We start from the raw sequence: 27,500 nt of genomic DNA, 5'->3' as shown, positions 1-27,500 counted from the left end.
AACAGCACCACAGTATAACAGCACCACAACAGTATAACAGCACCACAACAGTATAACAGCACCACAACAGTATAACAGCACCACAGTATAACACCACCACAGTATAACAGCACCACAACAGTATAACAGCACCACAGTATAACAGCACCACAGTATAACAGCACCACAGTATAACAGCACCACAACAGTATAACAGCACCACAGTATAACAGCACCACAACAGTATAACAGCACCACAGTATAACAACACCACCACAGTATAACAGCACCACAACAGTATAACAGCACCACAGTAGAACAGCACCACAGTAGAACAGCACCACCACAGTATAACAGCACCACAGTATAACAGCACCACAACAGTATAACAGCACCACAGTATAACAGCACCACAACAGTATAACAGCACCACAGTAGAACAGCACCACAGTAGAACAGCACCACAGTAGAACAGCACCACAGTATAACAGCACCACAACAGTATAACAGCACCACAGTATATCAGCACCACAGTATAACAGCACCACAACAGTATAACAGCACCACAGTGTAACAGCACCACAGTAGAACAGCACCACAGTATAACAGCACCACAGTAGAACAGCACCACAACAGTATAACAGCACCACAGTATATCAGCACCACAGTATAACAACACCACAGTAGAACAGCACCACAACAGTATAACAGCACCACAGTATAACAGCACCACAACAGTATAACAGCACCACAGTATAACAGCACCACAACAGTATAACAGCACAACAGTATAACAGCACCACCACAGTAACAGCACAACAGTATAACACCATCACAACAGTATAACACCATCACAACAGTATAACAGCACCACAGTATAACACCACCACAACAGTATAACAGCACCACAGTATAACAGCACCACAGTATAACACCACCACAAACAGAATAAAACGAAACAAACAGAAACAAAAATCACACAACAACAACAACAACAACAATAAAATAAAATAAAAACTCACCCCCTCCACGAGCAGCACCACCTCCTCCTCCTCCTCCTCCACCACCACTCTTCTCATCCCCATCCACAGGAGCATCACCGTCATCGTCATCATCATCATCATCATCATCATCAGCATCAGCATCAGCATCATGAGCAGCAACAGTCACAGCAACCCGACTCGTCCCCGCGTCCTGTTCCTCCAGGCTGGAACCAGAACCAACAGCAGCCGCCGCCACCACCTCCCTCTCCTCCTCCCCGCTGTGCGTCAGGCCCGCTGAGGTCGTCACCCCTTCCTCCGACCCCTGCCGGCCCCCGCCACAGGGGAGCGAACCCGCTTTGCGCTTGGTCATCCGGAACCTCAACTCTGGAGACGCCCAGCCCCGCGGAACGCCCCGAGGAACGCCCCCCGACGTGCTGGGGCGGCTGGTCCCGGGGGGAGAGGTGGGCGAGGTCGTGGTGGATGAGAACCCGGGCGAAAACTTCTTCCGATGTCCCGCCGGGGCTGCCGATCGGGACCTGCCGGCTTTATGAGACCGCCTCGCGACGGGACTGTCGCTGATGCTGTCTTTGGGGTTGTCTTCGGGGTTGTCTTTGGGGTTATCGTTGGGGCTGTCTTTGGGGTTGTCGTTAGGGCTGTCTGTGGGGTTGTCGGAGTTATTGTTAAAGTTGTCGTTGCAGTTGTTGTTGGAGTTGCTGGAGGAGTTGTTGTTGCAGTTGCTGTTGGAACAGCTGTTGTTGGAGTTGCTTCTGTTGCTGTGGCCCCGAAGGTAGGGGGAGGCGGCGGGGATCCTGGGCAGCTCTTGGCGGGCCAGGCCGGGGTCCCTGCGGAAGAATGGCAGCGGGGACGACCTGGGCACGGGGGACCTCCCGGCCAGGGAGTTAGGGGTCCTCCTGGCCAGGTCCGGGGTCTGGGGCGTCAGGGGAAAGATGGAGGAGGAGGAAGAGCGAGGGGTTTGGAGGTGGTGGTAGTGGTGGTGGGGGTGGTTGGTGGTGGGGGTGGCCGCGAAAGACTGGGACTCTGACACGTTCCAGTCTGACCGGTAGGTGAAGGACAAGGTGGCACCGGCCAGGTCGTCAACACCATCGTCATCGCCATCGTCGTCGACTTCTTCTTCTTCTTCGCTTTCGTTGTCGTCATTGTCGTCACGGCAGTCGTCCGTGTCCATTTCGTCTTCATCTTCGTCGTCGTCTTCCATAGCGTACTGGAGCACGCAGTAGCCTTCCAACTCCTCGTCCGTATCCAGCTGAAACAGGGGGCTGAGGTTCGAGTCCTGAGTGAAGCGCGTGCGGATGGCAAAGCCTCCTCGTGAAAGGGATGGGTGAACGGTGTACAACAATCGGGATAAAAAAACAACAACAACTACAATACAGGTATGAACAGAATTTTACATTTACATAAGTCGTTATTATTATTTATTTTTTTTTTTTTTTTTTTTTTTTTTTTTTTAGGAAACTGACACAATATGTATGACACAAAGAACCGAGAGAGAGAGAGAAGGGGAGAGAAAGAAAAAGAGAGAGAGAGAAGAGGGAGGGTGGAAAAGAGGGAGACAGAGAGAGGGAGGGAGGGAGATGGAGAAGAAGAAGAAGAAGAGAGACACAGAGAGAGACAGACAGAGACAGAGAGACACAGACAGAGAGAGAGAGAGAGAGGAAGGAGGGTGGGAAACAGGGAAAGAGATAGAAAGAGGGTGGGAGGGAGATGGAGAGAGGGTGGGAGGGAGATGGAGAAAGAGAAGGAAGAGAGGGGGGGAGGGAGGGGGGGGAAAGAGGGATGGAGATAGAGAGAAGAAGGGAGGGAGATGGAGAAAAAAAAAAAAGAATTAAGTACTATTTAAAAAAAAAAAATAAATAAATAAAAATAAATGAAAATAAAAATAGACAAAAAAAACTTTAAAAGAAGGAAGGTAAGGGGGGTGGATAGTCCATCGACCACAAACAGAATCACATACACATTCGCACTCTCGGGTAAACAAATGTTACAAGGGGAGATAAAAAAAAAATTAAAAAAAAAAAAATGGAGAGAGGGTGGGAGGGAGATGGAGAAAGAGAAGGAAGAGAGGGGGGAGGGAGGGGGGGAAAGAGGGAGGGAGATAGAGAGAAGAAGGGAGGGAGACGGAGGAGAAGAAGAAGAGAGAGAGAGAGAGGAAGGAGGGTGGGAAAGAGGGAGGGAAATAGAGAGAGGAAGGGAGGGAGATGGAGGAGAAGAAGAAGAAGCAGAGAGAGAGAGAGGGGAGGGAGGGTTGGAAAGAGGGAGGGAGATAGAGAGAGGGAGGGAGGGGGAGGGAGATGGAGAAGAAGAAGAAGACGAAGAAGAAGAAGAGAGAGAGTTTCAGAGTTTTTCAGAGTTTCAGAGTTTGTTTATTCCCATTAACTCTTTTGAGAGAGAGAGAGAGAGAGAGAGAGAGAGAGAGAGAGAGAGAGAGAGAGAGAGAGAACGAACGAACGAACGAACGAAATTTTATTTTTCCAGGGTACTGAGATAAGCATAATGACAAGAGTACTTTTTTTTCCCACCCAGCCCTGGGGGTACACAATTGAATAGATAATCAAAAAAAGAAAAAGAAACGCACAAGCTTAAATAGAGAAAATTCATATCAGAAGAGAGGAAAAAGAGGGAGGAGGGGGGTGGGGGGGAGTGGGAGGGGGGGGGCGAGAGGGGAGAGAGTAAAGAAGAAAAGATGAAATGAGAGAGAGAGAGAGAGAGAGAGAGAGAGGCAGACAGAGACAGATACAGACAGACAGACAAACAGACGGACAGACTGATAAATCGACAGAGGAGAGAGAGAGGGGTCAAAGTTACATTCTAAGCTGAATTACAACACATATCAAAGAAACTGGAAGAACAATAATACAGCGATGTGCACGCAAGTGTGAGATTCATGAAAGAACATGTGGGTAATACGGGAGAAGAAGAGAGGCATGTCTTATAACTTTTAATAACACCATAAACAATTACAGGGAATGGATTTCTATGAATTTCTATGACACACACACACACACACACACACACACACACAACATAAACACACACACATAACACACACACACACACACACAAACCTCTTCCTGCTCCTCCGCATCTTCCCCCTCCCCCTCCTCCTCCTCACTGCAATCCTCAGACCAGCACCCGTCCCAGTCGCAAGCCATCGAGGTCTCGCCATCACTACCACTGTTCATCTTTTCCTCCACCTCTTCCTCCTCCTCCTCCTCCTCCTCAGTGCAGCAGGTGGCAGCGAGAGAGGGCGAGCTGGGGGAGTAGTCCCGGACTTCCTGCAGAAACTGGGCGGAGAAGGACAGGGGCTTGTTCAGCGGGCCCGGAGCCACGGGCCTCCAGACGGCAAGCGGCGGACCAATGCTGCTGGTGCGGCTGTCTGGGTCCCCGTGGCTCCTGCCGTCGCTGCCGTGGCTGCCCCGGGAGCCGTTGGAGCGCCAGTACGGCCCGCCGGGCGTCTGTCTACCGCCGCCGACGACCAGGCCGGGTGTACCGCCGCCACCACCACCACCCACCACACCCCCTCGAGGGGCGGGTCTGGGTTTGGTTTTGGTGGACAGCATCTGTTGGGTCAGATTCAAATTCAAATCATGGTGCTTAGGGGCTTCGCCGACGACTAAAGGCCGTCTCAAGTATATCGCCACGTTAGCATCAACTTCAAGTCAAGAGTTTAAAAAAGAAGAAGAAGCAGAAGAAGAAAAATGGTACAATAAAAACTTAACACTGCTTCAATCTTTTCATTCAAAAAGTTTAAATTTTTTCCAAAGTTTCATATCTGATTAAAAATGTTCACTTAATTTTTTTTTTTTTTTTTATTTTAAAGAAATCCATTAGCGTCCACGGAGGGACATCACGAAACAAAGTCGTTGAGAGATTCTGCTGCGTAATGTCTGTGTCTAATGTCACTGATGCAGATCCCAAAATAGAACAGAACGGAATAGGCTTTTACCAAGTGTACCGGGATCACGAGCAATACTGGCTAGGTGGGGATGATACATACACAAAAACGTACAGGAACCGAAAATCACATCCAAACACCAACACGGTACAAATACACACAAGTGCTTGTGCATGCACACGTTTGACACTCGCACACAAGCATACCGAGATACAACACACACACACACACACACACACACACACACACACACACCGTCTGATATTACTCAAAGTGTGACAAGACGTTGAATTAAAGAACGAACGAACTCTCACTTCAATGATACACACACACACACACTCTCAGCCACACATACAGACTGCCAACAGCCCCCTCCCCCCTTCCGTGCTCACCCCCCCTCCGGCCCCCACCCAACACACACACACTCACTTCAACTATACACACCCAGCCACCCCACAGGTACACACACGCACTCTCTCTCTCTCACTCACTACACACACACACACACACACACACACACACACACACACAGAGGCTGACAGCCTCCAGCCTCACCTCCAAGTCACTGCACGACTTGTTCTTCCTCAGCATCATACCGCCCCCCACACTGCCGGAACCCACCACACTCAGCGCCCCCCTCGTCACCAGTCCCCCTACCCCGCCCTCCCTGCTCCTCACGCCCACTCCCCCTCCCCCTACAAACAGTGGGGGGCGGCGGGTGGAGGGGGTTCGCTCCCCGGTCAACCCCTTCTTCTGGGTGGTGGTAGAGGGGGGCTGTGGGGGAGCGGATGGGGGTGGGGTTGGCGGGGTGCTTCCGTGGACCTCCGCGTCTGCTCCTGGTCTTGTGGGTGTGGTGTCGACGAACCTGGGACAACAGGAAATGGCTTCTTGATGATGATGATGATGATGGTGGTGGTGGTGGTGGTGGTGGTGATGATGATGATGGTGATGGTGATGATGAAGGTGATGATGATGATGATGATGATGATGATGGTGGTGGTGGTGGTGGTGGTGGTGATGATGATGATGGTGATGGTGATGATGAAGGTGATGATGGTGATAATGATGATGGTGATGATGATGATGATAATGATGATGATGATGTTGGTCATGATGATGGTCATGGTGGTGGTGGTGATGATGATGATGATGATGAAGACGGTGATGATGATGCTGATGATGATGATGGTGCCGGTGATGATGATGGTCATGGTGGTGGTGGTGATGATGATGATGATGATGGTGACGATAATGATGATTATGATGATGATGATAATGAGTCATGGTGATGATGATGATGGTGATGATGATGATGGTCATGGTGATGATGATGGTCATGGTGATGATGATGATAGTGATGATTATGATGATGATGGTGATGATAATGACGACGATGGTGATGATGGTCATGGTGGTGATGATGATGGTGATGATAATGATGATGATGGTCATAGCGGTGATGATGAGACGATGGTGATGATGATGATGATAATGATGAAGACGGTGATGATGATGCTGATGATGATGGTCATGGCGGTGATGATGATGATGGTGATGATAATGATGATGGTGATGGTGGTGATGATGACGGTGATGATGATGGTCATGGTGATGATGATGATGATGATACTGATGATGATGGTGATGATGATAATGATGATGATGATGGTCATGGTGGTGATGATGCTGCTGATGGTGGTGATCATGATGAAGACAGTGATGATGATGACATGGATACTTAAATAGCGCCTATGTTCGGTCTGGAGACCAAGCTCAAAGCACTTTACAAAAATGGTGCTATTCAATAGACACATGCAACAAAACATTAACAACAACAACACACACAAACACACACATAACCTTCACCCCCAACTCCCCATATACACAACAACAACACAAACACGCGCGCACGCACACACACAGACACATACACACACAACATTCACCCCAACTCCCCACATACACAACAACAACAACACAAACACGCGCGCACGCACACACCGAGTCAAACAATTTTTATTGTAATAATTATTATTATTATCATTACTATTATTATATTATCATTATTATTATTATTATTATTATTATTATTATGAGCATTTACGCTGAATCTTGAAAATAAGCCCTAGGTGTCTACAAATAGAACACACACGTAAATATCAGAAAGGAAAAAATTGAACACAAGATACCAAACATTATCAAAAATTATTCACACCCCCCCCCCCTCGCATGGCACGCAATCATAAATAGTACAGAATCAAAAATAAAACCAACAAATTATTCTGAAACTCTCAAACTCACGAACGAACGAACAGTCATTCGTCCTGCCCTTTGTGTGAACTGTGGAGGTGACCATCCTTCTTCTGCAAAGACCTGCCCCACCTGGGTTAGAGAATCTACAATTCAACGGATAAAAGCAGAAAAAAAGTGCAGCTTTTCTGAGGCCAGGAAGTTGGTGAAAAACAGTGAACCAAAAGGTCAATCGTACGCCAGCGTTCTCAAAACCAAAGTAAATAAGATATTTTATTTACAGTTTTGAGAAGATTTTTTTGTTGAAACGTGGTAACAGCCCTGAGATGGCCTAAACGGTCGGCTGGGCTCTAAACAACATGAATTGAAATTGAACAGTCATTCTAGTTCATACTCGAAAGGGATGAGGTGTTGAAAATTATTCAGGAGGAAAAACAAAAAAAACAAAAGGTGGGTCTTCAGACTGGATGTGATGAAAGATTGCAGCGAAGATGAGTGACGGAGAGGCTGAGGAAGTTGATTCCAAAGAAAGGGGGCTTGGGATGAAAAAGAACTGCCTTGGCCATAATAATAATAATAATAATAATGTACATTTATATAGCGCCCTTTCTCACTAAGAGCTCAGGGCGCTTTACATGAAAGAAAAATATTACAAGTAACATAAAACATTCATGACCACTCTTTCTCAAAAACCCCTCCCCCCACTCACACTCTCTCTTTCCCACTCTACATACATCCAAAGTGAGCTGACATGGGTGGTATTGGAGAAAAGGAAGCTGAGAGTACTTAAAGATAGGTTTTTAAAAGGTGAGTCTTTAGTGATGAGCGAAAAACAGAAATAGAATAAGATGCACGGATTTGATGAAGAAGGTTGTTCCAGATGTGAGGAGCAGCAAAGAAGAAAGAACGTTCACCATAGGTTCTTGTATTGACACGAGGAAGTTTCAAAAGGTAACAGTCAGAGGAAGAGCGGAGATTTCTTGTGGAAGTGTAAACACTGATAAGGTCAGAACGATAATTAGGTCCTGCGGAGTGGAAAGCAGAAGAGCAGAGACAGGCAACTTTGTATTTAATTCTCGCTTCAATGGGGAGCCAATGTTTTGGTTGGGGCAATGAGAGAGCACTGACCACTTGGGTGTCCGTGGTTGCTGCAGGCCCGGGGGTCGGGGGGAGGGGGAGTGGGCGGCCCCCCGACACACCAGGAGGGGGGAGCCGTACCGCTTGGGCATGGCGTTGGGCACGTACTGCATGGGCTGGGCATTGCAGTCCCCGATCACCGGGCACCTGCACAAAACAAAGGGGGTTAACTCATTGCGGGCGGCCAGTCGTCTCCCTTCCTTTCTTTCTGTCTTTTTTTTTTTTATAATTTTTTTATATTTTTTATTGTTGTTGTTGTTGTTGTTGACTTTTTGAGTCTATGTCATTTTTATTAGATCAAATTATGAAACCTGTCAGACCAGGAATAATGAGATAACAAGCAAAATCTAGTACCTCTGTGCTAATCATAAGCAAACCAGCAAAAATGAATGAAATACTTCCACTACAAATGATACTGATAATCATAGAAGCAAAAACAATATTGATGACAGCAAAAGCAGGTAAACATTATTAGCACCAATGACATTTCAATACACCACAGTGAAAAGAAAATGAAATGCGCAGATGAACTGACTGGCATCTTTCATAAATGTTGTACATTTCTTTTAGATTGTTGCAAGGCGTTCGTATAGAACCACTCAGTCTCCCTTTCTTTACCCTTCGGAGATCCAATCTCTACCAGTGAGCGTCTGAATGACCCCAGCCTATGATAAGCTTTCATCGACATTCTTTGTCTTCATCCACCTCTCCAATGTGAGAGCTTCCGCTAGCAGCATGTAAATGATGTCAGCAGCGGTAAAAAAAAAACAAAAAAACAAAAACAAAAAAACGTTGTCAAAGTCACCCTCTTTTGTCGTTCGCACGGGATGGGTTAAACAAGAGAAAGGCAAAGCCTTCAAGACACTTGTGAAACACACTTTTTTTTAAAATCGAAGTTAAAATGTGTTATGTATCTAATAATATAAAGCTTCAGGGGGAAAAATAATAGTATGTTAGCAGGTTGGAACCGAGCACATTCGGTTCGAGAATAATAATGATAATAATGGTATTTATATAGCGCTGGATCTTGTGCAGAGACAAATCAAAGCGCTTTCGCACCAGTCATTCACACGCATGCATAACTCTAAAACTGTAGAAACTAAAGACAAGGAAGGGCAGGCAAGGGAGGCTATTTTGGGAAGAGGTGGGTTTAAAGGCCAGACTTGAAAGAGCTGAGTGTAGAGACTTGACGAAGCGAAAGAGGAAGTTCATTCCAATCGCAAGGTCCAGAGACAGAGAAAGAACGGCGGCCAACAGTCGAGTGTTTGAATCTGGGTATGCGTAAACAGAGTGGATCCGAAGCCGATCGTAGTGAGCGAGATGGAGTGTAGAGGTGAAGGCAGCCACCGAGACAGGAAGGGACAGTTTTGTGAATACATTTATATCATAGAGTGCTGATCTTGCACTTTATTCTGTGTGAGACAGGGAGCCAGTGGAGATGTTGCAAAAGAGGAGTGATGTGCTCAGATACTTTTCTTTCTGAGGACGAGTCGGGCAGCAGAGTTTACGGTGTTCGAGGTGATAACGCCGTTTAAATCATATTATTCTGGTATATCTCGATTAAGAAATTCGCGGTAAAGGACACGTTGCTATCGCCTCAGGCACAGTAACATGTAGCCGTTTTCTCCCGATGTGCATGTTCGCCGGACAGGCCGACAGAAACTACAACACGGCTCTGGCTCTGGCTCTGGATCTGGATGCATACGTCGCAGGAGCCAATCAACGGCTATAAATGCCACGGTTCATTCAGTTTCTCTTTCATGTTCATTCTGGTTAATTCAGTATCCACTTAAAAAACATTCATATGCAGCACAAACACGTTGACGGTGTCATTAGTGTTACTGTATGTGTTCTGTCCGGAATTTGTATTTCTTTTCTTTTAATTGCGAACAGGGGAAACAAGGTCACGCCGCCTCCAAGCCAAGCCATGAATTAATTGTTTTTTTGTTGTTGTTTTTTGTGTTTTTTTTAGGGAGGGGTGGGGGGGGGGGAGTATTAGCAGACAAAGTAATTCCAGGGAAAATGACAATGTTAAAGTTTAACACGGACACACAGACAGACATACAGACACCCCCCCACCCCCCCAACACACACACACACACACACACACAACCCCCCGCGCCGCCCCCCACACACACCACCCACCCACACACACACCCACACACACCTGAGCTGCACCCCAGTGCCGGCAGTCCCCGCAGCGCCAGGCCGTCCCCCCGAAGAAGAAGAAGCAGCAGCAGCACCACCACCACTACCAGCAGTCCCCTGGCCCCCGAACACATCGAAGGACGTGGCAGGCCGAGCAGCCACGGTCCACCCAACCCCTCCTCCTCTCCCTCTCCTCGTCATCATCAGCAAAGGCGTCACGGAAGAGGAGGAGGTCGACGAAGACACGGACGATGTCGTGGCAGTTCCTTTAACCAGGCGCTGCGGGTTGGGCGGGGCGGGGCCGCCTCCGTTGAGCGGCCTCCTGGGGGCGTCCCCTGCCCCTCCTGCGTGACGGTTGCGGGCCACCAGGTTGTCGAGGCGGTCCTCCAGGCGGAGCAGCGCCGTCTTGGTGGCCTGGGGCAGGAAGGAATGTCGGGACACCACCTGTAGGGGGTTGGGGGTGAAGGGGGCGGTGAAGGGATGGGGAAGGGGGAAGGGGGAGGTGGGGAGGGGGTTGGGGGATTAGGGGGGGGCGGGGGCAGGCAGAGACAAGACAAGACAAAAAAATCTGTATTTCGAGGATAACAGATAAGCATTGGTGTGCTTTTTCTTTTTCTCTTTTTCTTTATTTTTTTTTATTTTTTAATTTTTTTATGCATCCAGTCCACGCCCGGAACAGGGTCTACACAACACAATACTTTAAAAAAAAAATTCATAAGCATGGTGTTAATAAAAATAAATTATGAAAAAAAGACCACATAGGAAAAAAACTGAATATACACGCACATACAGAGAGAGAGAGAGAGAGAGAGAGAGAGAGAGAGAGAGAGAGAGAGAGGAAACAACTAACGCAAAGACAGCCTCGTGTCACAAATTAACAAAAGTAACAAGCATTATCGTCAGAGAGAGAGAGAGAGAGTGGGAGAGAGAGAGAGAGGGAGAGGGAGAGAGAGAGACCCATCCCCCCTCACACACACACACACACACACACACACACACACACGCACGGACCGCGCGTTGCCTCTAATTATTGGGCAAAGATTGCAAACAGTAAGCACACTCTCACACACAGCCACATTCCCCCTCAACACACACACACACACACACACACACACCCAACAAAAGTTAGAACGGTGTTATGTGCAGTGCTGAGTTCAACATAATTATTGTGGCCAGAGCCATCACCCACTCCGTCAAACAGTGTGTGCCATTTTGTGTGCCTCACTCCAAATTTCCACAGTGTTCCTTGTTGCAGCTTGCGTGCTTGTTTGTTTGTTTTCCAGTGAAGTCTTTTTTTTTTTCTTTTTTTTTTTTCGGTTAGAGTTGACTTCATCAAGATTTTGCGCCATATAAATAGTAGTAGCAGTAGTAGTAGTATTTTTATGTATTTTTCTTTTTTTTCTTTTTTTGTTATTTTATTCAATTTTATTTTTATTTATTTTTTATATTATTATTTTTATTTATTTATTTTATTTTATTTTTCTCAAGGCCTGACGAAGCGCGTTGGGTTACGCTGCTGGTCAGGGCATCTGCTTGGCAGATGTCGTGTATAGCGTATATGGATTTGACCGAACGCAGTGAAGCCTCCTTGAGCTACTGATACTGATACAGTGAAGTCAAAGCTGTGAGATAATAATCTCTGTTCCGGTCACATCATCATTTCCGCATCACTTGTTGCTGAGTATAATGGCGATGAGGTACGACTCAGACGTTACAGACAATCAATATCGTTTCCAGTATCGTGACATACTGCATTATTGAGGCTTTTTCCTGTGGTATGTACGATGAGTGTGTATGACGTTCTGTGATTGTGTGTGTGCGTGTTCGTGCGTGCGTGCGTGCGCGCGCGCGCGCGTGTGTCTATGTGTGTGTGTACACGATTGACGATTGACGATTTTCTCCACACTCAGCTCTTTCAAGTCTGGCCTTAAAACCCACCTCTTCCCAAAATGGCCTCCCTTCTCTCCCTCTTCCTTGTCTTCAGTTTCCCCAGTTTTAGAGTTATGCATGCGTGTGAATGACTGATGCGAAAGCGCTTTGATTTGTCTCTGCACAAGGTTCAGCCCTATATAAATACCATTATAATTATGATTACATAAATTTGTGCTTGGATGCTTGCTTGGTTGACTGCAAAGGGTTATGCACGTAGGTGTTTTTTTTGTGGTTTTTTTAAAATTTTTTAGCGTATTTAATGCATGTTTTAAATGTCAGTGTTTACATTGTACAGCGCAACTGAGCATGCTTTTCATGGAAAGACGCTTTATGAATCAGACTATTATCATTATTGTTATTATTATCATCGTTATTTCATCACAGACTGACATAAGCTTACTGTTGGACCAACAGCAAATTGAGAGCTGTATGATCAATGGGTTTTTTTCCCCACTGCAATGGGAAGTGAGTCACAGCTGTCATTTGTAAAGGACCATGACCAAGATTGCACTGGTTCTTAGTGCTGCAGTCTTGGGGACAAGTTGGCCTTTGGGAACCATCCCAACGCCGACTGTCCTAAAACCCTCTTGGCCGTGAGAGCGGGGATGTAACTTGGGTAAGGCACTCTCCGCCATAATCAAATTCTAGACCAAAAATTAATAGTCAGGACGGCAGATCCCTCCTCTGCTGTTCTGGTGGTCGTAGTCGGACACGACAAACTGTCACACATCATATCATTATCATCACCATCATCATTATTATTATTATTGGTCACCAATCAGTAGAATGGTGTTCTCCACACACGCAGACAGCTAGCTCAAAGCCTCACTCTGACCTCGTTGCCTTCACCTCTGACCCGACCTTTGGTTGCGCGCGCCCGGATTGTTTTCATCTGATGGTGCTACAGCAGAAGCGAGTGGTTGTTAGGACAAGCAGGTTAATTAAATATCTCATGGAAAAAGAGAAGAAAAGCCGATTTTAGTTCGGATTATAGTGTAATTGTACTGTCTCGTATTACCACTTTTTGTGTCACAACAGATTTCCCTGTGTGAAAATCGGGCTGCCCTCTCCCACGGGAGAGCGCGTCGCCACATTGCAGCGCCACGTTTTCTTTTTTTTCCTGTCTACAAACAGAACTTTGCCAGGGACAACACAACTCTCTTGTTGCAACGAGCTCTTTTACGTGCGCAAAGTGCGAGCTACACGCAGGGCCTCAGTCTATCGACTCATCCGAATGACTAGCGTCCAGACCACCACTCAAAGGTCTAATCGAAGGGGGCCGGGGGTTCAGGGGGGGTTCAGGGGGGGTAGGAGGGGGGGGGGGCGGGAGAAGAGAAAGGTCTGACTGGCCAGTGTGGGATCATGTTCAACCCACTCACGCTCACATTCTTTTGAACGCGTTATCATTAGGCCACTACTAACAAAAACAAAAAACAAAAAAAAGTTATAAGATAGAAAAATAAATAAATAAATAAATAAATAAACGGGACAAGCTTCAGACTAAACATCGTTTATATCTTGCCGCAGATTACTTTACTCGCGGATAATAAACCGCTTCTTCTTCGTGTTATGCGAGCGAGTATCTGGGTGAATCGGACACACACACACACACACACACACACAGAGAGAGAGAGAGAGAGAGAGAGAGAGAGAGAGAGAGCGCTGCCTGCAAAAAACAATCCTGCATTTCCCCAGTCAGTCCGCGTCCTGATAGCAAGCTGTTGTGTGGGATCTAGCTGACAGTGGTGGTGAGTCATCATGATGTTCGCCGCTCTTCCCAATTTCCACGGACAGGAATAATACCATATGCGCTCGGTTTTACTATTGAGGATTCCAGACAAATATTCCCCCCCCTTCCGTCCACCTCCCCCACTCCTCACTGGAGTGTAGACCGCCACCACATCTTTCTAATGACAATCCCACGGATCTGCCGACAATGAAGACTTTGGACAGGAACACGACACAGGCAAGGAAGTAGCGGGAAATTCTTAACTGAGGTCAGCATGGTGTGTGAAAGACCATAGTGAGGTCACCATGACAGCATGAACTGAAAGACCACAGTATGATAAACTGAGGTCACCATGGCGGCATGTTGTGAAGGACCATAGTATATGGGGCTTTTAAAAACTGAAGATAAACTGAGGTCACCATGACGGCATGTTGTGAAGGACCATAGTATATAGGACTTTTAAAATTGAAGATAAACTGAGGTCACCATGACAGCGTGTTGTGAAGGACCATAGTATATAGGGCTTTTAAAAACTGAAGATAAACTGAGGTCACCATGACGGCATAGTGTGAAAGACCATAGTATATATGACTTTTAAAAACTGAAGATAAACTGACAGCGTGGTATGAAAGACCACACCATATGAGACTTCACAGAAACTGATGATGGGGATGACGATACCAGAAGCTATGGAGGTCCCCACTGCACTCCCTTTCATAATAATTATATCCCGGCGACAACCAGACCCGAGGAATACAAACACCTGCAGAGTTCGTCAGGAAATTGGAACAGCACCCCCCAAAACAACAACAACAACAGCACATTCGCGAGGTGGATGACCGCGGACTGTGTGTTCCTAGTGTTCCCATTGAGCACACGGCACCGTGGGCAGGAGCCAGGCCCCCCAAAATCCCGCAAAGGTGTACCCTCAGTGGGTCCTGAACCAACAGTCTCCTTCACTGGCAGCCCAGTACGCCAGCAGGTCCACTTCGCCACGGCGGCTGGTCATCCGCGTTCGGTTTATTTCCCACAGGGAAAAAAGTATGATATTATAACTGGCAATAGTCAGACGCAAAGCAATCAAGAAAAAAAAAAAGCAAGCGAAACGTGAACGGAACTATCGCAGACTGAGGACTCAACAAAGCACACCTGTGTTAACAAATGGAAGCGTGCGATCAACGTTACAGGTCTGGACTGTACTAGCCATCTTTGCAGCATTGAGTTAAGAACGTTCCTAAATCTGTGGAATTTGCGCAGACTCAGGAAAACTCTTAACGCTAACAGGTATTGCTTTTTTTTCTCTTCTTTTTTTCTGTTTTCAGATATAAATAGTTCATATACAAGTAACATTTTCAAAGATGTGGCAATGTAAAAATAGTTCGTATACAAGTAACATTTTCAAAGATGTGGCAATTTAAACTGATGCTATCTCTTTGAATACTTGAAAATGTACACGTCTTCTTACAACTGTAAATCGTTCTTAAATAAGTACAATTTTCAAAGATATGACAATGTAAACTGATGTTATCTCTTTGATTACTGGAAATTGTACACATCTTTACGGTGATATTGTTGTTGTTGTTGTTTTGAAACTCTATCTTTTCCAATGTAAATGTTCTAAGATGTGCCATTGCAATCTTATGTCATTTCTTTAAACAGTTAAACATGCATGTCTCTTACAGTTGTTTTTACTTTTCAATGTTTTTTTTTCCCTTAAAGATCTAAAATGTTCTTAGAAGTGCCAATTCGGTTTTATGTGATATCTTTTCGCACTTTAACGTCCGCAAGTCTCTTATGGCTTTTCAAAATGTTGCTGGTTCTTATAAATAAGTGAAAATAGTGGTCTTTCATAAGACAATGTGATTTAACTGATTTCTTATCAATAAGTAGAATGGTCTTAGATTTGAACATGTACTTTTACGCGATTTTTTTTTTTTTTTTTTTTTTTAATGAGTGGAATGTCACAATGTCATTTGACGTGATTCCTTATCCGTAATATGTGGAATGGACTTAGGAATGTGACAAGTGTAATTTCACGTTGATTTCTTCCCAGTACTGCAAAACATGTCCACGATCACGCAATGCTACAATTCATTAATATTCCCACTGTGGGCCACGCGACAACAAAGTGAATTTCTCTCCGGAAACGATCCCTGCTGGCTGGACTCAGCGCCGCACAGACGCCCCAGACAAGCAGGCCCTGCACTGCCAAGCCACACACACACACACACGGCAGGCACAGTGATAGTTACCGCACAGCCCTTGCTGTTAGCTGGAAGGGGTAGAGGGGGAGGGGGCGGAGGCCGCAACCCATGAGCCAGCAACTTTCTCATTTCAAGCGACAGCGCCTGCCCGTCCGTTAATCATCACCACCACCACCACAGTCATCATCATCATCGTCGTCACCATCATCATCATCATCATAACCACCATCATCATCATCATCATCACCACCATCATCATCGTCGTCACCACCATCATCGTCATCATCGTTTGTCACCACCATCATCATCCTCGTCATCACCGTCATCATTGTCATCGTCAACACCATAATCGTCACCCCCCCCCACCACCACCACCACAACCATAATCATCATCACCACCACCACCACAACCATCATAGTCATCGTCACCACCACCACAACCATCATTACCACCACCACCACCACCATCACCATCGTCATTAAACAGTGTAATCAGAGGGACTTAGCAAGATATAAAATTCAACACACCAACGACAACCTCCCATACTGAAACCCCAAGTGCAAATAACTTTTCTCGTTTTTTTTCGTTTTTTTTTTTTTTCGCGCAATCACAGCACGGTACCCACACATTGTTCCCACCACCATCCTCACCATAACCACACACACCAACACCCTCCACCCTCAGTGAATTCCCACCACTCCCATCGCCACATCCACTCCCGAACAGCCTATCCCCCAAAACAGCAAACAAATACACAAATAATAAACGAAAAAAAAATGAACAAACATATAAAGGCATAAGCAAAACAAAAAACAAAAAAAAACCCACAAAACAAACAAACAAACAAAAACAAAACAAAAAAACCAACACAAAACAAACCCCCCCCCCCCCCCAAAAAAAAAGAACAAAAAACAAAAAAAAACAAAAATAAATCGATAAACGAAAAACCGAACAAAAACAAACAAATGAGTAAACCAATACATAAACTGAACAAATAAACAAAACAACAACGAAAATCAACACAAAGTAAAATAACAACCAAATCAAACCAAATACCACCACCACTAACTACACCAGGACCCACACCACCATCACCTACATCATTACCAACACACCACCGAAACCATGAAAACCACCACCAACACCACCAACCACCACCACACCAACACCCACCACCACCACAATCATCACCACCACCCACACCAAACCAGCACGACCAAGACCAAGAAAACCAACACCCACAACACAGCCACCACCACCACCACCCACACCACCACCACCATCAACAACACCACCACCACCCACACCACCACCACAACACCACCACCAACACTCACACCACTACCACCACCACCCACACCACCACCACCACCACCAAACACACCGCCATCACCAAACCACCCACAACACCACCACCCACACCACCACCACCACCACCACCACCAAACACACCGCCATCACCAAACCACCCACAACACCACCACCCACCTTCCTTCCCTTTTTGCTGCGTCTCTTCTTGCCGCCGCGGCCCGTGACGTCCTGCCTGGCCAGGCTGACTGAGGAAGGCGGAGTGCCGCTGCCTCTTCCCCCCACTCCGCTCCGCCCCGTGCCCACCATCCCTTTGTCGCCGTCCCCGCCCTTGTCGTTGTCGTTGTCGTCGTCATCATCGTCGTCTCCGGCCTTCTGGTCCTGCAGCGAGAGGTTCAGCTGCTCGGGGAGGAAGACCGGAGACTTCTTGTTGCGCTGGTGGTAGGACGACACGCCCCACTTATGCTTGTCGCAGTAGCTGTTTTTTTTTGGGGGGGAAAGGGTTGGAAAGGGTGAGGAAGGGGGTAAGTCATTTTGATCACTAGGGGTAGCAACAGTGGCAGTTAGCAGTAGTAGTAGCAGCAATAGCCGAGTGGTTAAAGCGTTGGACTTTCAATCTGAGGGTCCCGGGTTCGAATCTCGGTCACGGCGCCTGGTGGGTATAAAGGATGGAGATTTTTTTTTTTTTTTTTTCGATCTCCCAGGTCAACATAATGTGTGCAGACCTGCTAGTGCCTTGAACCTCCTTCGTGTGTAACGGCAAGCAGAAGATCAAATACGCACGTTAAAGATCATGTAATCCACGTCAGCGTTCGGTGGGTTATGGAAACAAGACCATACCCAGCTTGCACACCCCCGAAAACGGAGTATGGCTGCCTACATGGCGGGGGTAAATAAACAAAACGGTCATACACGTAAAATGTTAAATGTTACATGTTTGTTTTCTTCAGTTTAACGTCTATTCACTATAAGTGTTTTTAGACGGAAAGGAGTAAAGTAGTGTATAAAGGAAAGGGAATACATGTGAATATTAGTGTATAAAAAAAAGGGTTCATGTTATGTATCAGAGGAAAAGTATATTATAAGAAAAAGTCTAAAGAGGTTGTGGTGTGTATTGAATGAGTTGTCATGGGAAGGAGAATATGTATATGCATATCAACAAGTATTAACCTACAACAATGTAAATATAAATAACAGTATTAATATAATACATCAAAGGAGGATACCAACTGGACTGGAGTTCAAAATTTCTGTAAACATTCTAAGCAATGAATAATCATTCAAAATCTTTTCAGTGGCTAATGAAATATTGGAAGAAAAGTCATCAACTACGTCTTTTTGAAGTAACTGTCTTATTACATGTTTGTCTGAATGTGTATGTGTGCGTGCCTGAAATCCGACTGAATGACACAGGAAACGGATGATGAGCGCCCAATGGCAGCCGTCAGTCGGCTCTACCCAGGTAGGCAGCCTGTTGTGCAAATGACCCCGTGTATGTAAAGCGCTTAGAGCTTTGAAAGGGGAGTAAGTCATTAGACTACCAGGGGTAGCAGCAGTGGCAGCAGCAGCAGCATTACTCATCTGTGTATTACTCATTTTCTCACAACAGATCTCTCTGTGTGAAATTCGGGCTATTGAAAGCGCCACCCTTTTTCTTTCTTTTTTTTTTTCCAGTTTTATTTGTTTTCCTATCGAAGTGGATTCTTCTACAGAATTCTGCCAGGGACAACAACCCTTTTGCTGCCGTGGGTTCTTTTACATGCGCTAAGTGCAGGCTGCACACGAGTACTCGGCTTATCGTCTCATCCGGATGACTAGCGTCCAGACCACCACTCAAGGACTAGTGGAGGGGGAGAAAAAATACTGGCGACCGTGGGATTCGAACCTGTGCGCTCAGATTCTCTCGCTTCCCAGGTTGACGCTTTACAACTAGGCCAACACTCCACTGGTTAAAGTAGTAGTAGTTGTAGTCGTAGTATGAGTAGTCGTGGTGGTGGTGGTTGTCTTGGTGTGGTGATAGTTGTAGTAATAGTAGAAGTAGAAGAAGCAGCAGTAGTAGTAGTAGTAATAGTAGCAGTAGTAGACAACACACACACACACACACACACACACACAAAAAAAACACCACGCACCCACCCACACACAGTCACCCTAATCCACACACACACACACACACACCATCCACTACACACACATCCCCAACCCCCCCCCCCCACCAACACCCCCCCCGCCCCCCCACTACACACAACACACACATCCCCAACCCCATACACCTACCTCCACCGCCCGCCTCTCCTCCCCCACCCCCACCACCACACACACACTTCAACCCACGCCCACCCACCCCCACCCCCACCTTTTACAGATGCCCATGAGCCAGGTGTCGATGGACCTGAAGAGGTACTGCTCGTTGGTGAAGGACGTGGGCTGGAAGCGGTACGAGTCGAACACCTGCACCTTGCCCTTGTTCCAGCGGGCCCCGATCGTCTTGCCGCCCTCCCCCAGCCACACCTCCACGTGCAGCATGTTGTGCCGCTGCTTCTTGTCTGTTGGCGGGGGGGGGAGGGGGGGGGGGGAGTGTGGGGGTAGGGGTGTGGGGGTGTAATAATGATGATTATTTGTATTTGTATTTTTTTTTTTATCACAACTTATTTTTCTGTGTGTGAAATTCGGGCTGCTCTCCTACAGGGAGAGTGCGTCGCTATACTACAGCGCCACCCTTTTTTTTTTCTTTTTTTTTTCCTGCGTGCAGTTTTATCTGGGTTTTTTTCCTATCGAAGTGGATTTTTCTACAGAATTTTGCCAGGAACAACCCTTTTTGTTGCCATGGGTCCTTTTACGTGCGCTAAGTGCATGCTGCACTCGGGGCCTCGGTTTATCGTCTCATCCGAATGACTAGCGTCCAGACCACCACTCAAGTTCTACTGTAGGGGGAGAAAATATCGGCAGTTGAGCCGTGATTCGAACCAGCGCGCTCAGATTCTCTCGCTTCCTATGCGGACGCGTTACCTCTAGGCTATCACTCCACATGATGATGCTATACTATACTAATGATGATACTACTACCACTACAAAGTTTTTTGTTTTTTTTTTTTTTATAACGGGCAGATCGTTCACCTGCAATTGTTTTGTTGTTGCTGTTGTTGTTATTGTTGTTTGTTCTGTTTTTTCCTCCACTACCATGCTATATCACACACACACACACACACACACACACACACACACACACACACACACACACACACACACACACACAGCGAGCGAGCGCGTGCACACACACACACACACACGCGCGAGCACACACACACACACACACACACACACACACACACACACACACACACACACACACACACACACACTGTATCCACAAAATAGATATCAACAAACTACAATAACTGTTGCTCTCAGAAAGGCAAGCTGCACAGCGCTGACCATGAAAAACAAAACAAATGAATAAATAAACGATAAAACAACAACAACAACAATCACCGAAGATAATCATTTTATCGTTACAAAGACATGAAGCTGCCAAAACCACTGTTGTTCTGTCGCTCGCAGAAAGATCAAGGCCGGCAACTTAAAAAACCTTTGCGGCTTATTGTGTTTACGTGCTTTGGCCTCGGGTTGTGTGCCTTTGTCCTTCTGAAGAAATCCATTGTGTTTCGTACACAACCAGTCAAAAACAAATGAACGAAAAAAAAATAAAATAAAATAAATAAATAAATAAATAAACACATGAGGGACAAAACCTTCACGGCTCGCGTGTGATTCCTACTGGTAAGTAAAAACAACAACAACAACAACACACACACACACACACACACACACACACAGAGTATGCATACATACATTTAAACATACATGTGTACCTAACAGCTACACTCAACACATACGCACGCATAGGCACGCACAAACATACATAAACACACGTGCGCGTGCACACACACACGCACACACACACACACATTATACTTTGTGTTGTGCTGTGCATTCAACTTACTGCATTGCATTATATTGTTATGTGTTGTTACATTGTATTGTGTTGCACTCTATTGTGTTGTGCTGAATGCTATCGTGTGGTGTTGTGTTGTGTTGCATAGTACTGTATTGTATCGTATCGTATCGCACTGTACTGTGTTTTATTGCATTGCATTGTATCACATTGTATTGTATTGTATTGCATTTTATTGTACTGCGTTGCACACACACGACGTACGCTTTCCGATGGAGTAGGTGCCTGTCATGAACACGAGGTGTCCGGGCTTCATCTGGTATTGTAATGTTATTTGTATTTGTACTTCTTTTTATCACAACAGATTTCTCTGTGTGAAAGTCGGGTTGCTCTCCCCCAGGGATAGCGCGTCGCTACACTAGAGGGCCACCCTTTTTTCTGGCGTGCAGTTTTCATTTGTTTTTCCTGTCGAAGTGGATTTTTCTACAGAATTTTGCCAGGAACAACCCTTTTGTTGCCGTGGGATCTTTTACGTGCGCTAAGTGCATACTACACACGGGACCTCGGTTTATCGTCTCATCCGAATGACTAGCGTCCAGACCACCACGCTCAGATTCTCTCGCTTCCAAGGCGGACGTATTACCTCTAGGCCATCACTCCACATTGCATCGTTTCGTATTACATTGTATTGCATCGTATCCGTATTCTATTGTATTGTATTCGTGTGTATGTACGTGCCTAAGTGTGTGTTGCAGGGATGCGATGCGTTTTCTGTAAAGCGCTTGTGAGCAGTATTTCTGGTGAAACACGCTATGTAAATGTCCATTATATTATTATCGTTATTATCATTATTGTTATTGCGTTGTGTGCTATATTATAGTGTTGTGTTGTGTTGTGTTGCGTTGTGTTACAATGCATCGCTATTTTTGTACTGGCATCATATCACACTGCACCACACACACACAACAACAACAACAACAACAAAAACAACAACACACACAACAACAACAACAAAAGACACACACACACACACAACACAACACAACACACATGCGCCTCCCACCACCCCATCCCCTTAAACCCCTCAAAACAGCACAGCACACCCACCCACCCACTGACCACACACACACACACACATCAACAACAACAACAAACACACACAACAGAACACAACACACACGCACACCCCCCTTCCCCCCCTCCCCCCGCAAACACACACACACACACACACACTTCCGCTCCCCCTCCCGCCAACTCCCTCCCAACAACACAACACACCCACCCCACCTACACACCCACCAACCCACCCACTCACCACACACACACAACCCACCACACACACACACACACACACATCCATCAACCCACCCACTCACCACACACACACACACACACACAACCACCAACCCACCCCCTCACCACACACACACACCAACCCACCCACCCACTCACCACACACACACCCACCAACCCATCCACTCACCACACACACACACACCCATCCACTCACCACATACACACACACACCAACCCACCCACTCACCACACACCCACCACCCACCCACCACCACACACACACACACACACACACACACACACACACACCCACTCACCCACACACACACACACACCCACCAACCCACCCACTCACCACACACACACACACCCACCAACCCACCCACTCACCACACACACACACACCCACCAACCCACCCACTCACCACACACACACACACACACACACCAACCCACCCACTCACCACACACACACACACACACACACACACACACCAACCCACCCACTCACCACACACACACAAACACACACACACCAACCCACCCACTCACCACACACACACACACACACCAACCCACCCACTCACCACACACACACACCCACCAACCCACCCACTCACCACACACACACACACACACACACACACACACACACCAACCCACCCACTCACCACACACACAACAACAACAACACGACCTTACACCATCACCAACACCAACACACACAAACATACGCTTCCCGTTGGTGTAGGTCCCGGTCATAAACACCAGGTCCCCGGGCCTCATCTGACTCTCGGTGAGGACGATGGGCAGCGTGTCAAACATGTAGGCCTGGTTCCAGGGCCCGATCCGGAAGCCGAAGTCCCTCTCCAGGTCCCTCATCACCTGCCTCACCAGACCACAGCAGTCCAGGAACAGCGGGGCCTTGTGCTCGGGGGCTGCGCCGGGGGGGTGGTAGGGGAGGGTGGCGGGGGGGGAGGAGTGAGGGAAGGAAAGGAGGATAATGAGGAGTGATGCACGCATGTACACGTTCACATACACGCCCAAACACACACACACACACACACACACACACACACACACACATACAGACACACAAACGCAAGCACGCACACGCACGCATACATTTTACACACATTCACACACACACAAACACAGACACGCATTCTCTCTCTCTCTCTCTCTCTCTCTCTCTCTCTCACACACACACACACACACACACTCGCACGCACACACACAAACACACACACACGCACACACACTTACACACGCACAACACACATGCACACAAACACACACGTATGCACACACACACACTTACACGCACACACACACACACACACACACACACACAAACACAAAAACAAGACACTCCCACGCGCACACACGCACACACACTCACCCATCCACACACACACACACACACCATCACCCATCCACACACACACACACATACACACACACCCTCACCCATACATACACACACACACACACACACACACATCCACACTAACACACACACACACACACTCACTCATACATACACACACACCCTCACCCATCCACACACACACACACACACACACACACACACACACACACATCCACATCCCCCCCCCCACACACACACACAACCTCACACACACCCACACCCACCCACCCCCCACACCCACACTTACTGCCTTTGGCCCAGTACTTTCGGGCATAGGGCACGCCGAAGTATCGCTTGCACTGCTCCACGAACTTGTGACGTAACTTCTGCATGCGCTGCGGGTCCCTCTTCCATTGACGCTGAAGACGTAACTGCCGCTTGGTCAGTCTGACGTCATCCTGCACGTCACACACACACACACACACACACACACACACACACACACACAAGATGATGTCATCAGTTACGTTCTGTGGCCATTATCGATTTCGAGAATAGGACTGTGTTTGGATGATGCTGATGCTGATGCTGATGACGATGATGATGATGATGACGACGACGATAATTGCATGATGGTAACGATGAGAAACCAAGTACAGAAAGCCACTGTTCGACATGTAGAAACATCAGAATAAATTGTGTAAGTATACTAAAGCTGGGTTTGTTGGGGGTTTTTTGTGGGTTTTTTTTTCTATTTTTTACTTTATATATTTTATTTCATTTTATTTTATTTTATTATTATCATTTTTTTAAATATATTTTTTCCCTCAAGGCCTGACTAAGCGCGTTGGGTTACGCTGCTAGTCAGGCATCTGCTTGGCAGATGTGGTGTAGCGCATATGGATTTGACCGAACGCAGTGACGCCTCCTTGAGCTACTGATACTGATACTGAGTAAGTAAGGATCAGTTAAAAAAGAAAATAAAAGTATGTGCTATGAAATATAATCACAGAGAGAGAGAGAGAGAGAGAGAGAGAGAGACACACACACTAAGACACACACACAGACACAGACACACACACACACACACAACCATATCAACTACAAAAGAAGTGCAACGGGCGGAAATGAAGTGTGGAAGGACAGAGAGAGAGAGAGGGGAGGGGGGGACGAGAGAAAGGGGGAGGGGGGGTAGAGTGGCAATAGGCTAGCGGAAGGGGATAGGGAGGGGGGGACAGGGGGGAGGGGGAGATGAGATGGTATGGTGGTGGTGGTGACAAGTGAAGATCGATGAATGGCTGTCGTTCACAGCTCCAATGGACAGGAAATCAGACTGCTACCATCACCCCCCCCCCACCACCAGCTCCCCCAACCCACTCCTTCCAAAATAGCATGTGGGACATGGCCTTCAAACATTATGCACGGCTTCTGACAAAAATAAAATAAAATAAATAAATAAATAAATAAATAAATTTAAGTGCACAAAAACAAGCGTCCTTGACTCTTTAAAATGGATAAGACGCATAACACGTCTATAAAGCATGTTCCTGTGTTGTTATATAAAAACAATTCTGGAACGAACGCTATCAATTAATAAAAAATAAAAAATAAAAAGAAAGAAAAGAAAAAAAAGAAAAGAAAGAACGAAGAAAAGAAAAGTGAAAATCGTGCATCGGAAGCTTCAGTCTCAAAACCAAGGTCGTCTGCTATGAAGATGGGTTGTTTCCCTTTACCACGTCTTGGCCAAGAAAGCAACAGGATCATGACAAGAATGTTGCACGTGAACTGCCTGTGTAAGGGAGCAAGCAGTGCAGAGGGTTCTGTATGCAGCAGAAAGAGAGACAGAGACAGAGAGAACGACACAGAGAGAGAGAAAGAAAGAGAGAGACAGACAGACAGACTGACAGACACAGAGAGTGAGAGAGACAGAGAGAACGACAAAGAGAGAGAGAGAGAGAGAGAGAGAGAGAGAGAGAGAGAGAGAGAGAACGACAGAGAGACAGACACAGAGACGCAGAGAGAGAACGACAGAGAGACAGAGAGACAGAGACAGAGAGAACGACACAGAGAGAGAGAGAGAGAGAGAGAGAGAGAGAGAGAGAGAGAGACTGAGAGAACGACAGAGAGGGAGACAGACAGACAGACACAGACAGAGAGAGACAGAGACAGAGAGAACGATAGAGAGGGAGAGACACAGAGACGGAAACAAAAAGAAAGAGGAAACGGAAAATAATTCCCGAGACACAGACAAGGCAAAGAGATACAAAAAAGAAAAAAAAACAAGAGAGAGAGAGAGAGAGAGAGAGAGAGAGAGAGAGAGAGAGAGAGAGAGAGAGAGAGAGAGAGAAATACAGATTCCAATCACCAATGGCAACAACAGTCGCTGACAGCCACATCTTATCTTCGGGATCTCTCCTCGTACAATGCATGCCATACGGGTCATTGACAACACACACACACACACACACACACACACACACACACAAGGTCTGTCATGGATCCAGTTTCACTTCCCAGTTTCGTGGAGGTGTCGAAGCGTGCATGATGATTCATTTTCTCCACACCACATCAGCTTAAAAACAATTAAACAAATGAAGGGGGGTGGGGGGAGGGGGAGCGGGGGCAGGGGGTGGGGGGGTGTGGGGGGGGGGGAGGAAAAGCATATGCCTGACCATCGCATGCATAAACCTGACGTACTGGTGAAGCCTTGAGTGTTGTCCCCCCCCCCCCCCCGCGGACCCCCCTCCTCCCCCCCCCCCCACACACACACGCTCCCCCCCCCCTATTCCCCTCCTCCTCTCGAAAAAAAATAAAAAATTACCAGACATGATTGACAAATTGTCACGTATTCATACTTCACCCCTGCATGACCCATTCACAGTGTGAGGAAGAGGAGGAGGAGGGGAAGGAGGAGGAGGGGAAGGAGGAGGAGGAGGAATATTCAACACAAAATAATGTTAATAACAGTCAGAAAGAAGAAAAAGGAGGAGGAATTTTTTCCACACACAAAATAATGATAATGATAATAGAAGAACAAGAACAACAAGAACAAGAATCACAGCCACATGGAGAAGAAGAAGAAGAAGAAGAAGAAGAAGAAGAAGAAGAAGAAGAAGAAGAAGAAGAAGAAGACCAACAACACAACAAAAACAAGAACAAGAACAACAAAAACAAGCAGCAGCAGCAGCAGCAGCAGCAGAAGAAGAAGAAGAAGAAGAAGAAGAAGAGCAACAATAACAACAACAAATAATACGCAGCAGCAGCAGCAGAAGAAGAAGAAGAAGAGCAACAAT

The 27,500-nt window shown here is 46.7% G+C and overlaps 1 protein-coding gene across 4 annotated transcripts in view; it reads right to left on the bottom strand.

Moving 5' to 3' along the window:
- Positions 1 to 27,500, bottom strand: part of LOC143287581 (uncharacterized) — a 237,121-nt gene that overhangs the window by 92,978 nt on the left and 116,643 nt on the right. For 3 of the 4 annotated variants that reach the window (XM_076595688.1, XM_076595687.1, XM_076595689.1), the window contains exons 2-11: positions 24,515 to 24,665; positions 23,570 to 23,773; positions 19,941 to 20,130; positions 17,765 to 18,062; positions 16,324 to 16,419; positions 10,430 to 10,854; positions 8,254 to 8,409; positions 5,431 to 5,740; positions 4,046 to 4,540; positions 1,002 to 2,226 (exon numbers count right to left, since the gene is read on the bottom strand). In XM_076595688.1, coding sequence (XP_076451803.1) covers positions 1,002 to 2,226; positions 4,046 to 4,540; positions 5,431 to 5,740; positions 8,254 to 8,409; positions 10,430 to 10,854; positions 16,324 to 16,419; positions 17,765 to 18,062; positions 19,941 to 20,130; positions 23,570 to 23,773; positions 24,515 to 24,665 — 3,550 coding nt within the window. The remainder of the gene's footprint in view (positions 1 to 1,001; positions 2,227 to 4,045; positions 4,541 to 5,430; positions 5,741 to 8,253; positions 8,410 to 10,429; positions 10,855 to 16,323; positions 16,420 to 17,764; positions 18,063 to 19,940; positions 20,131 to 23,569; positions 23,774 to 24,514; positions 24,666 to 27,500) is intronic. The other variant, XM_076595690.1, reaches the window with a different exon arrangement.

The sequence above is a fragment of the Babylonia areolata genome, chromosome 11, assembly GCF_041734735.1.
Source record: "Babylonia areolata isolate BAREFJ2019XMU chromosome 11, ASM4173473v1, whole genome shotgun sequence".
In the NCBI taxonomy this organism is placed as follows: Eukaryota; Metazoa; Mollusca; class Gastropoda; order Neogastropoda; family Buccinidae; genus Babylonia; species Babylonia areolata.
This window is presented reverse-complemented; position numbering and strand designations above follow the sequence as displayed.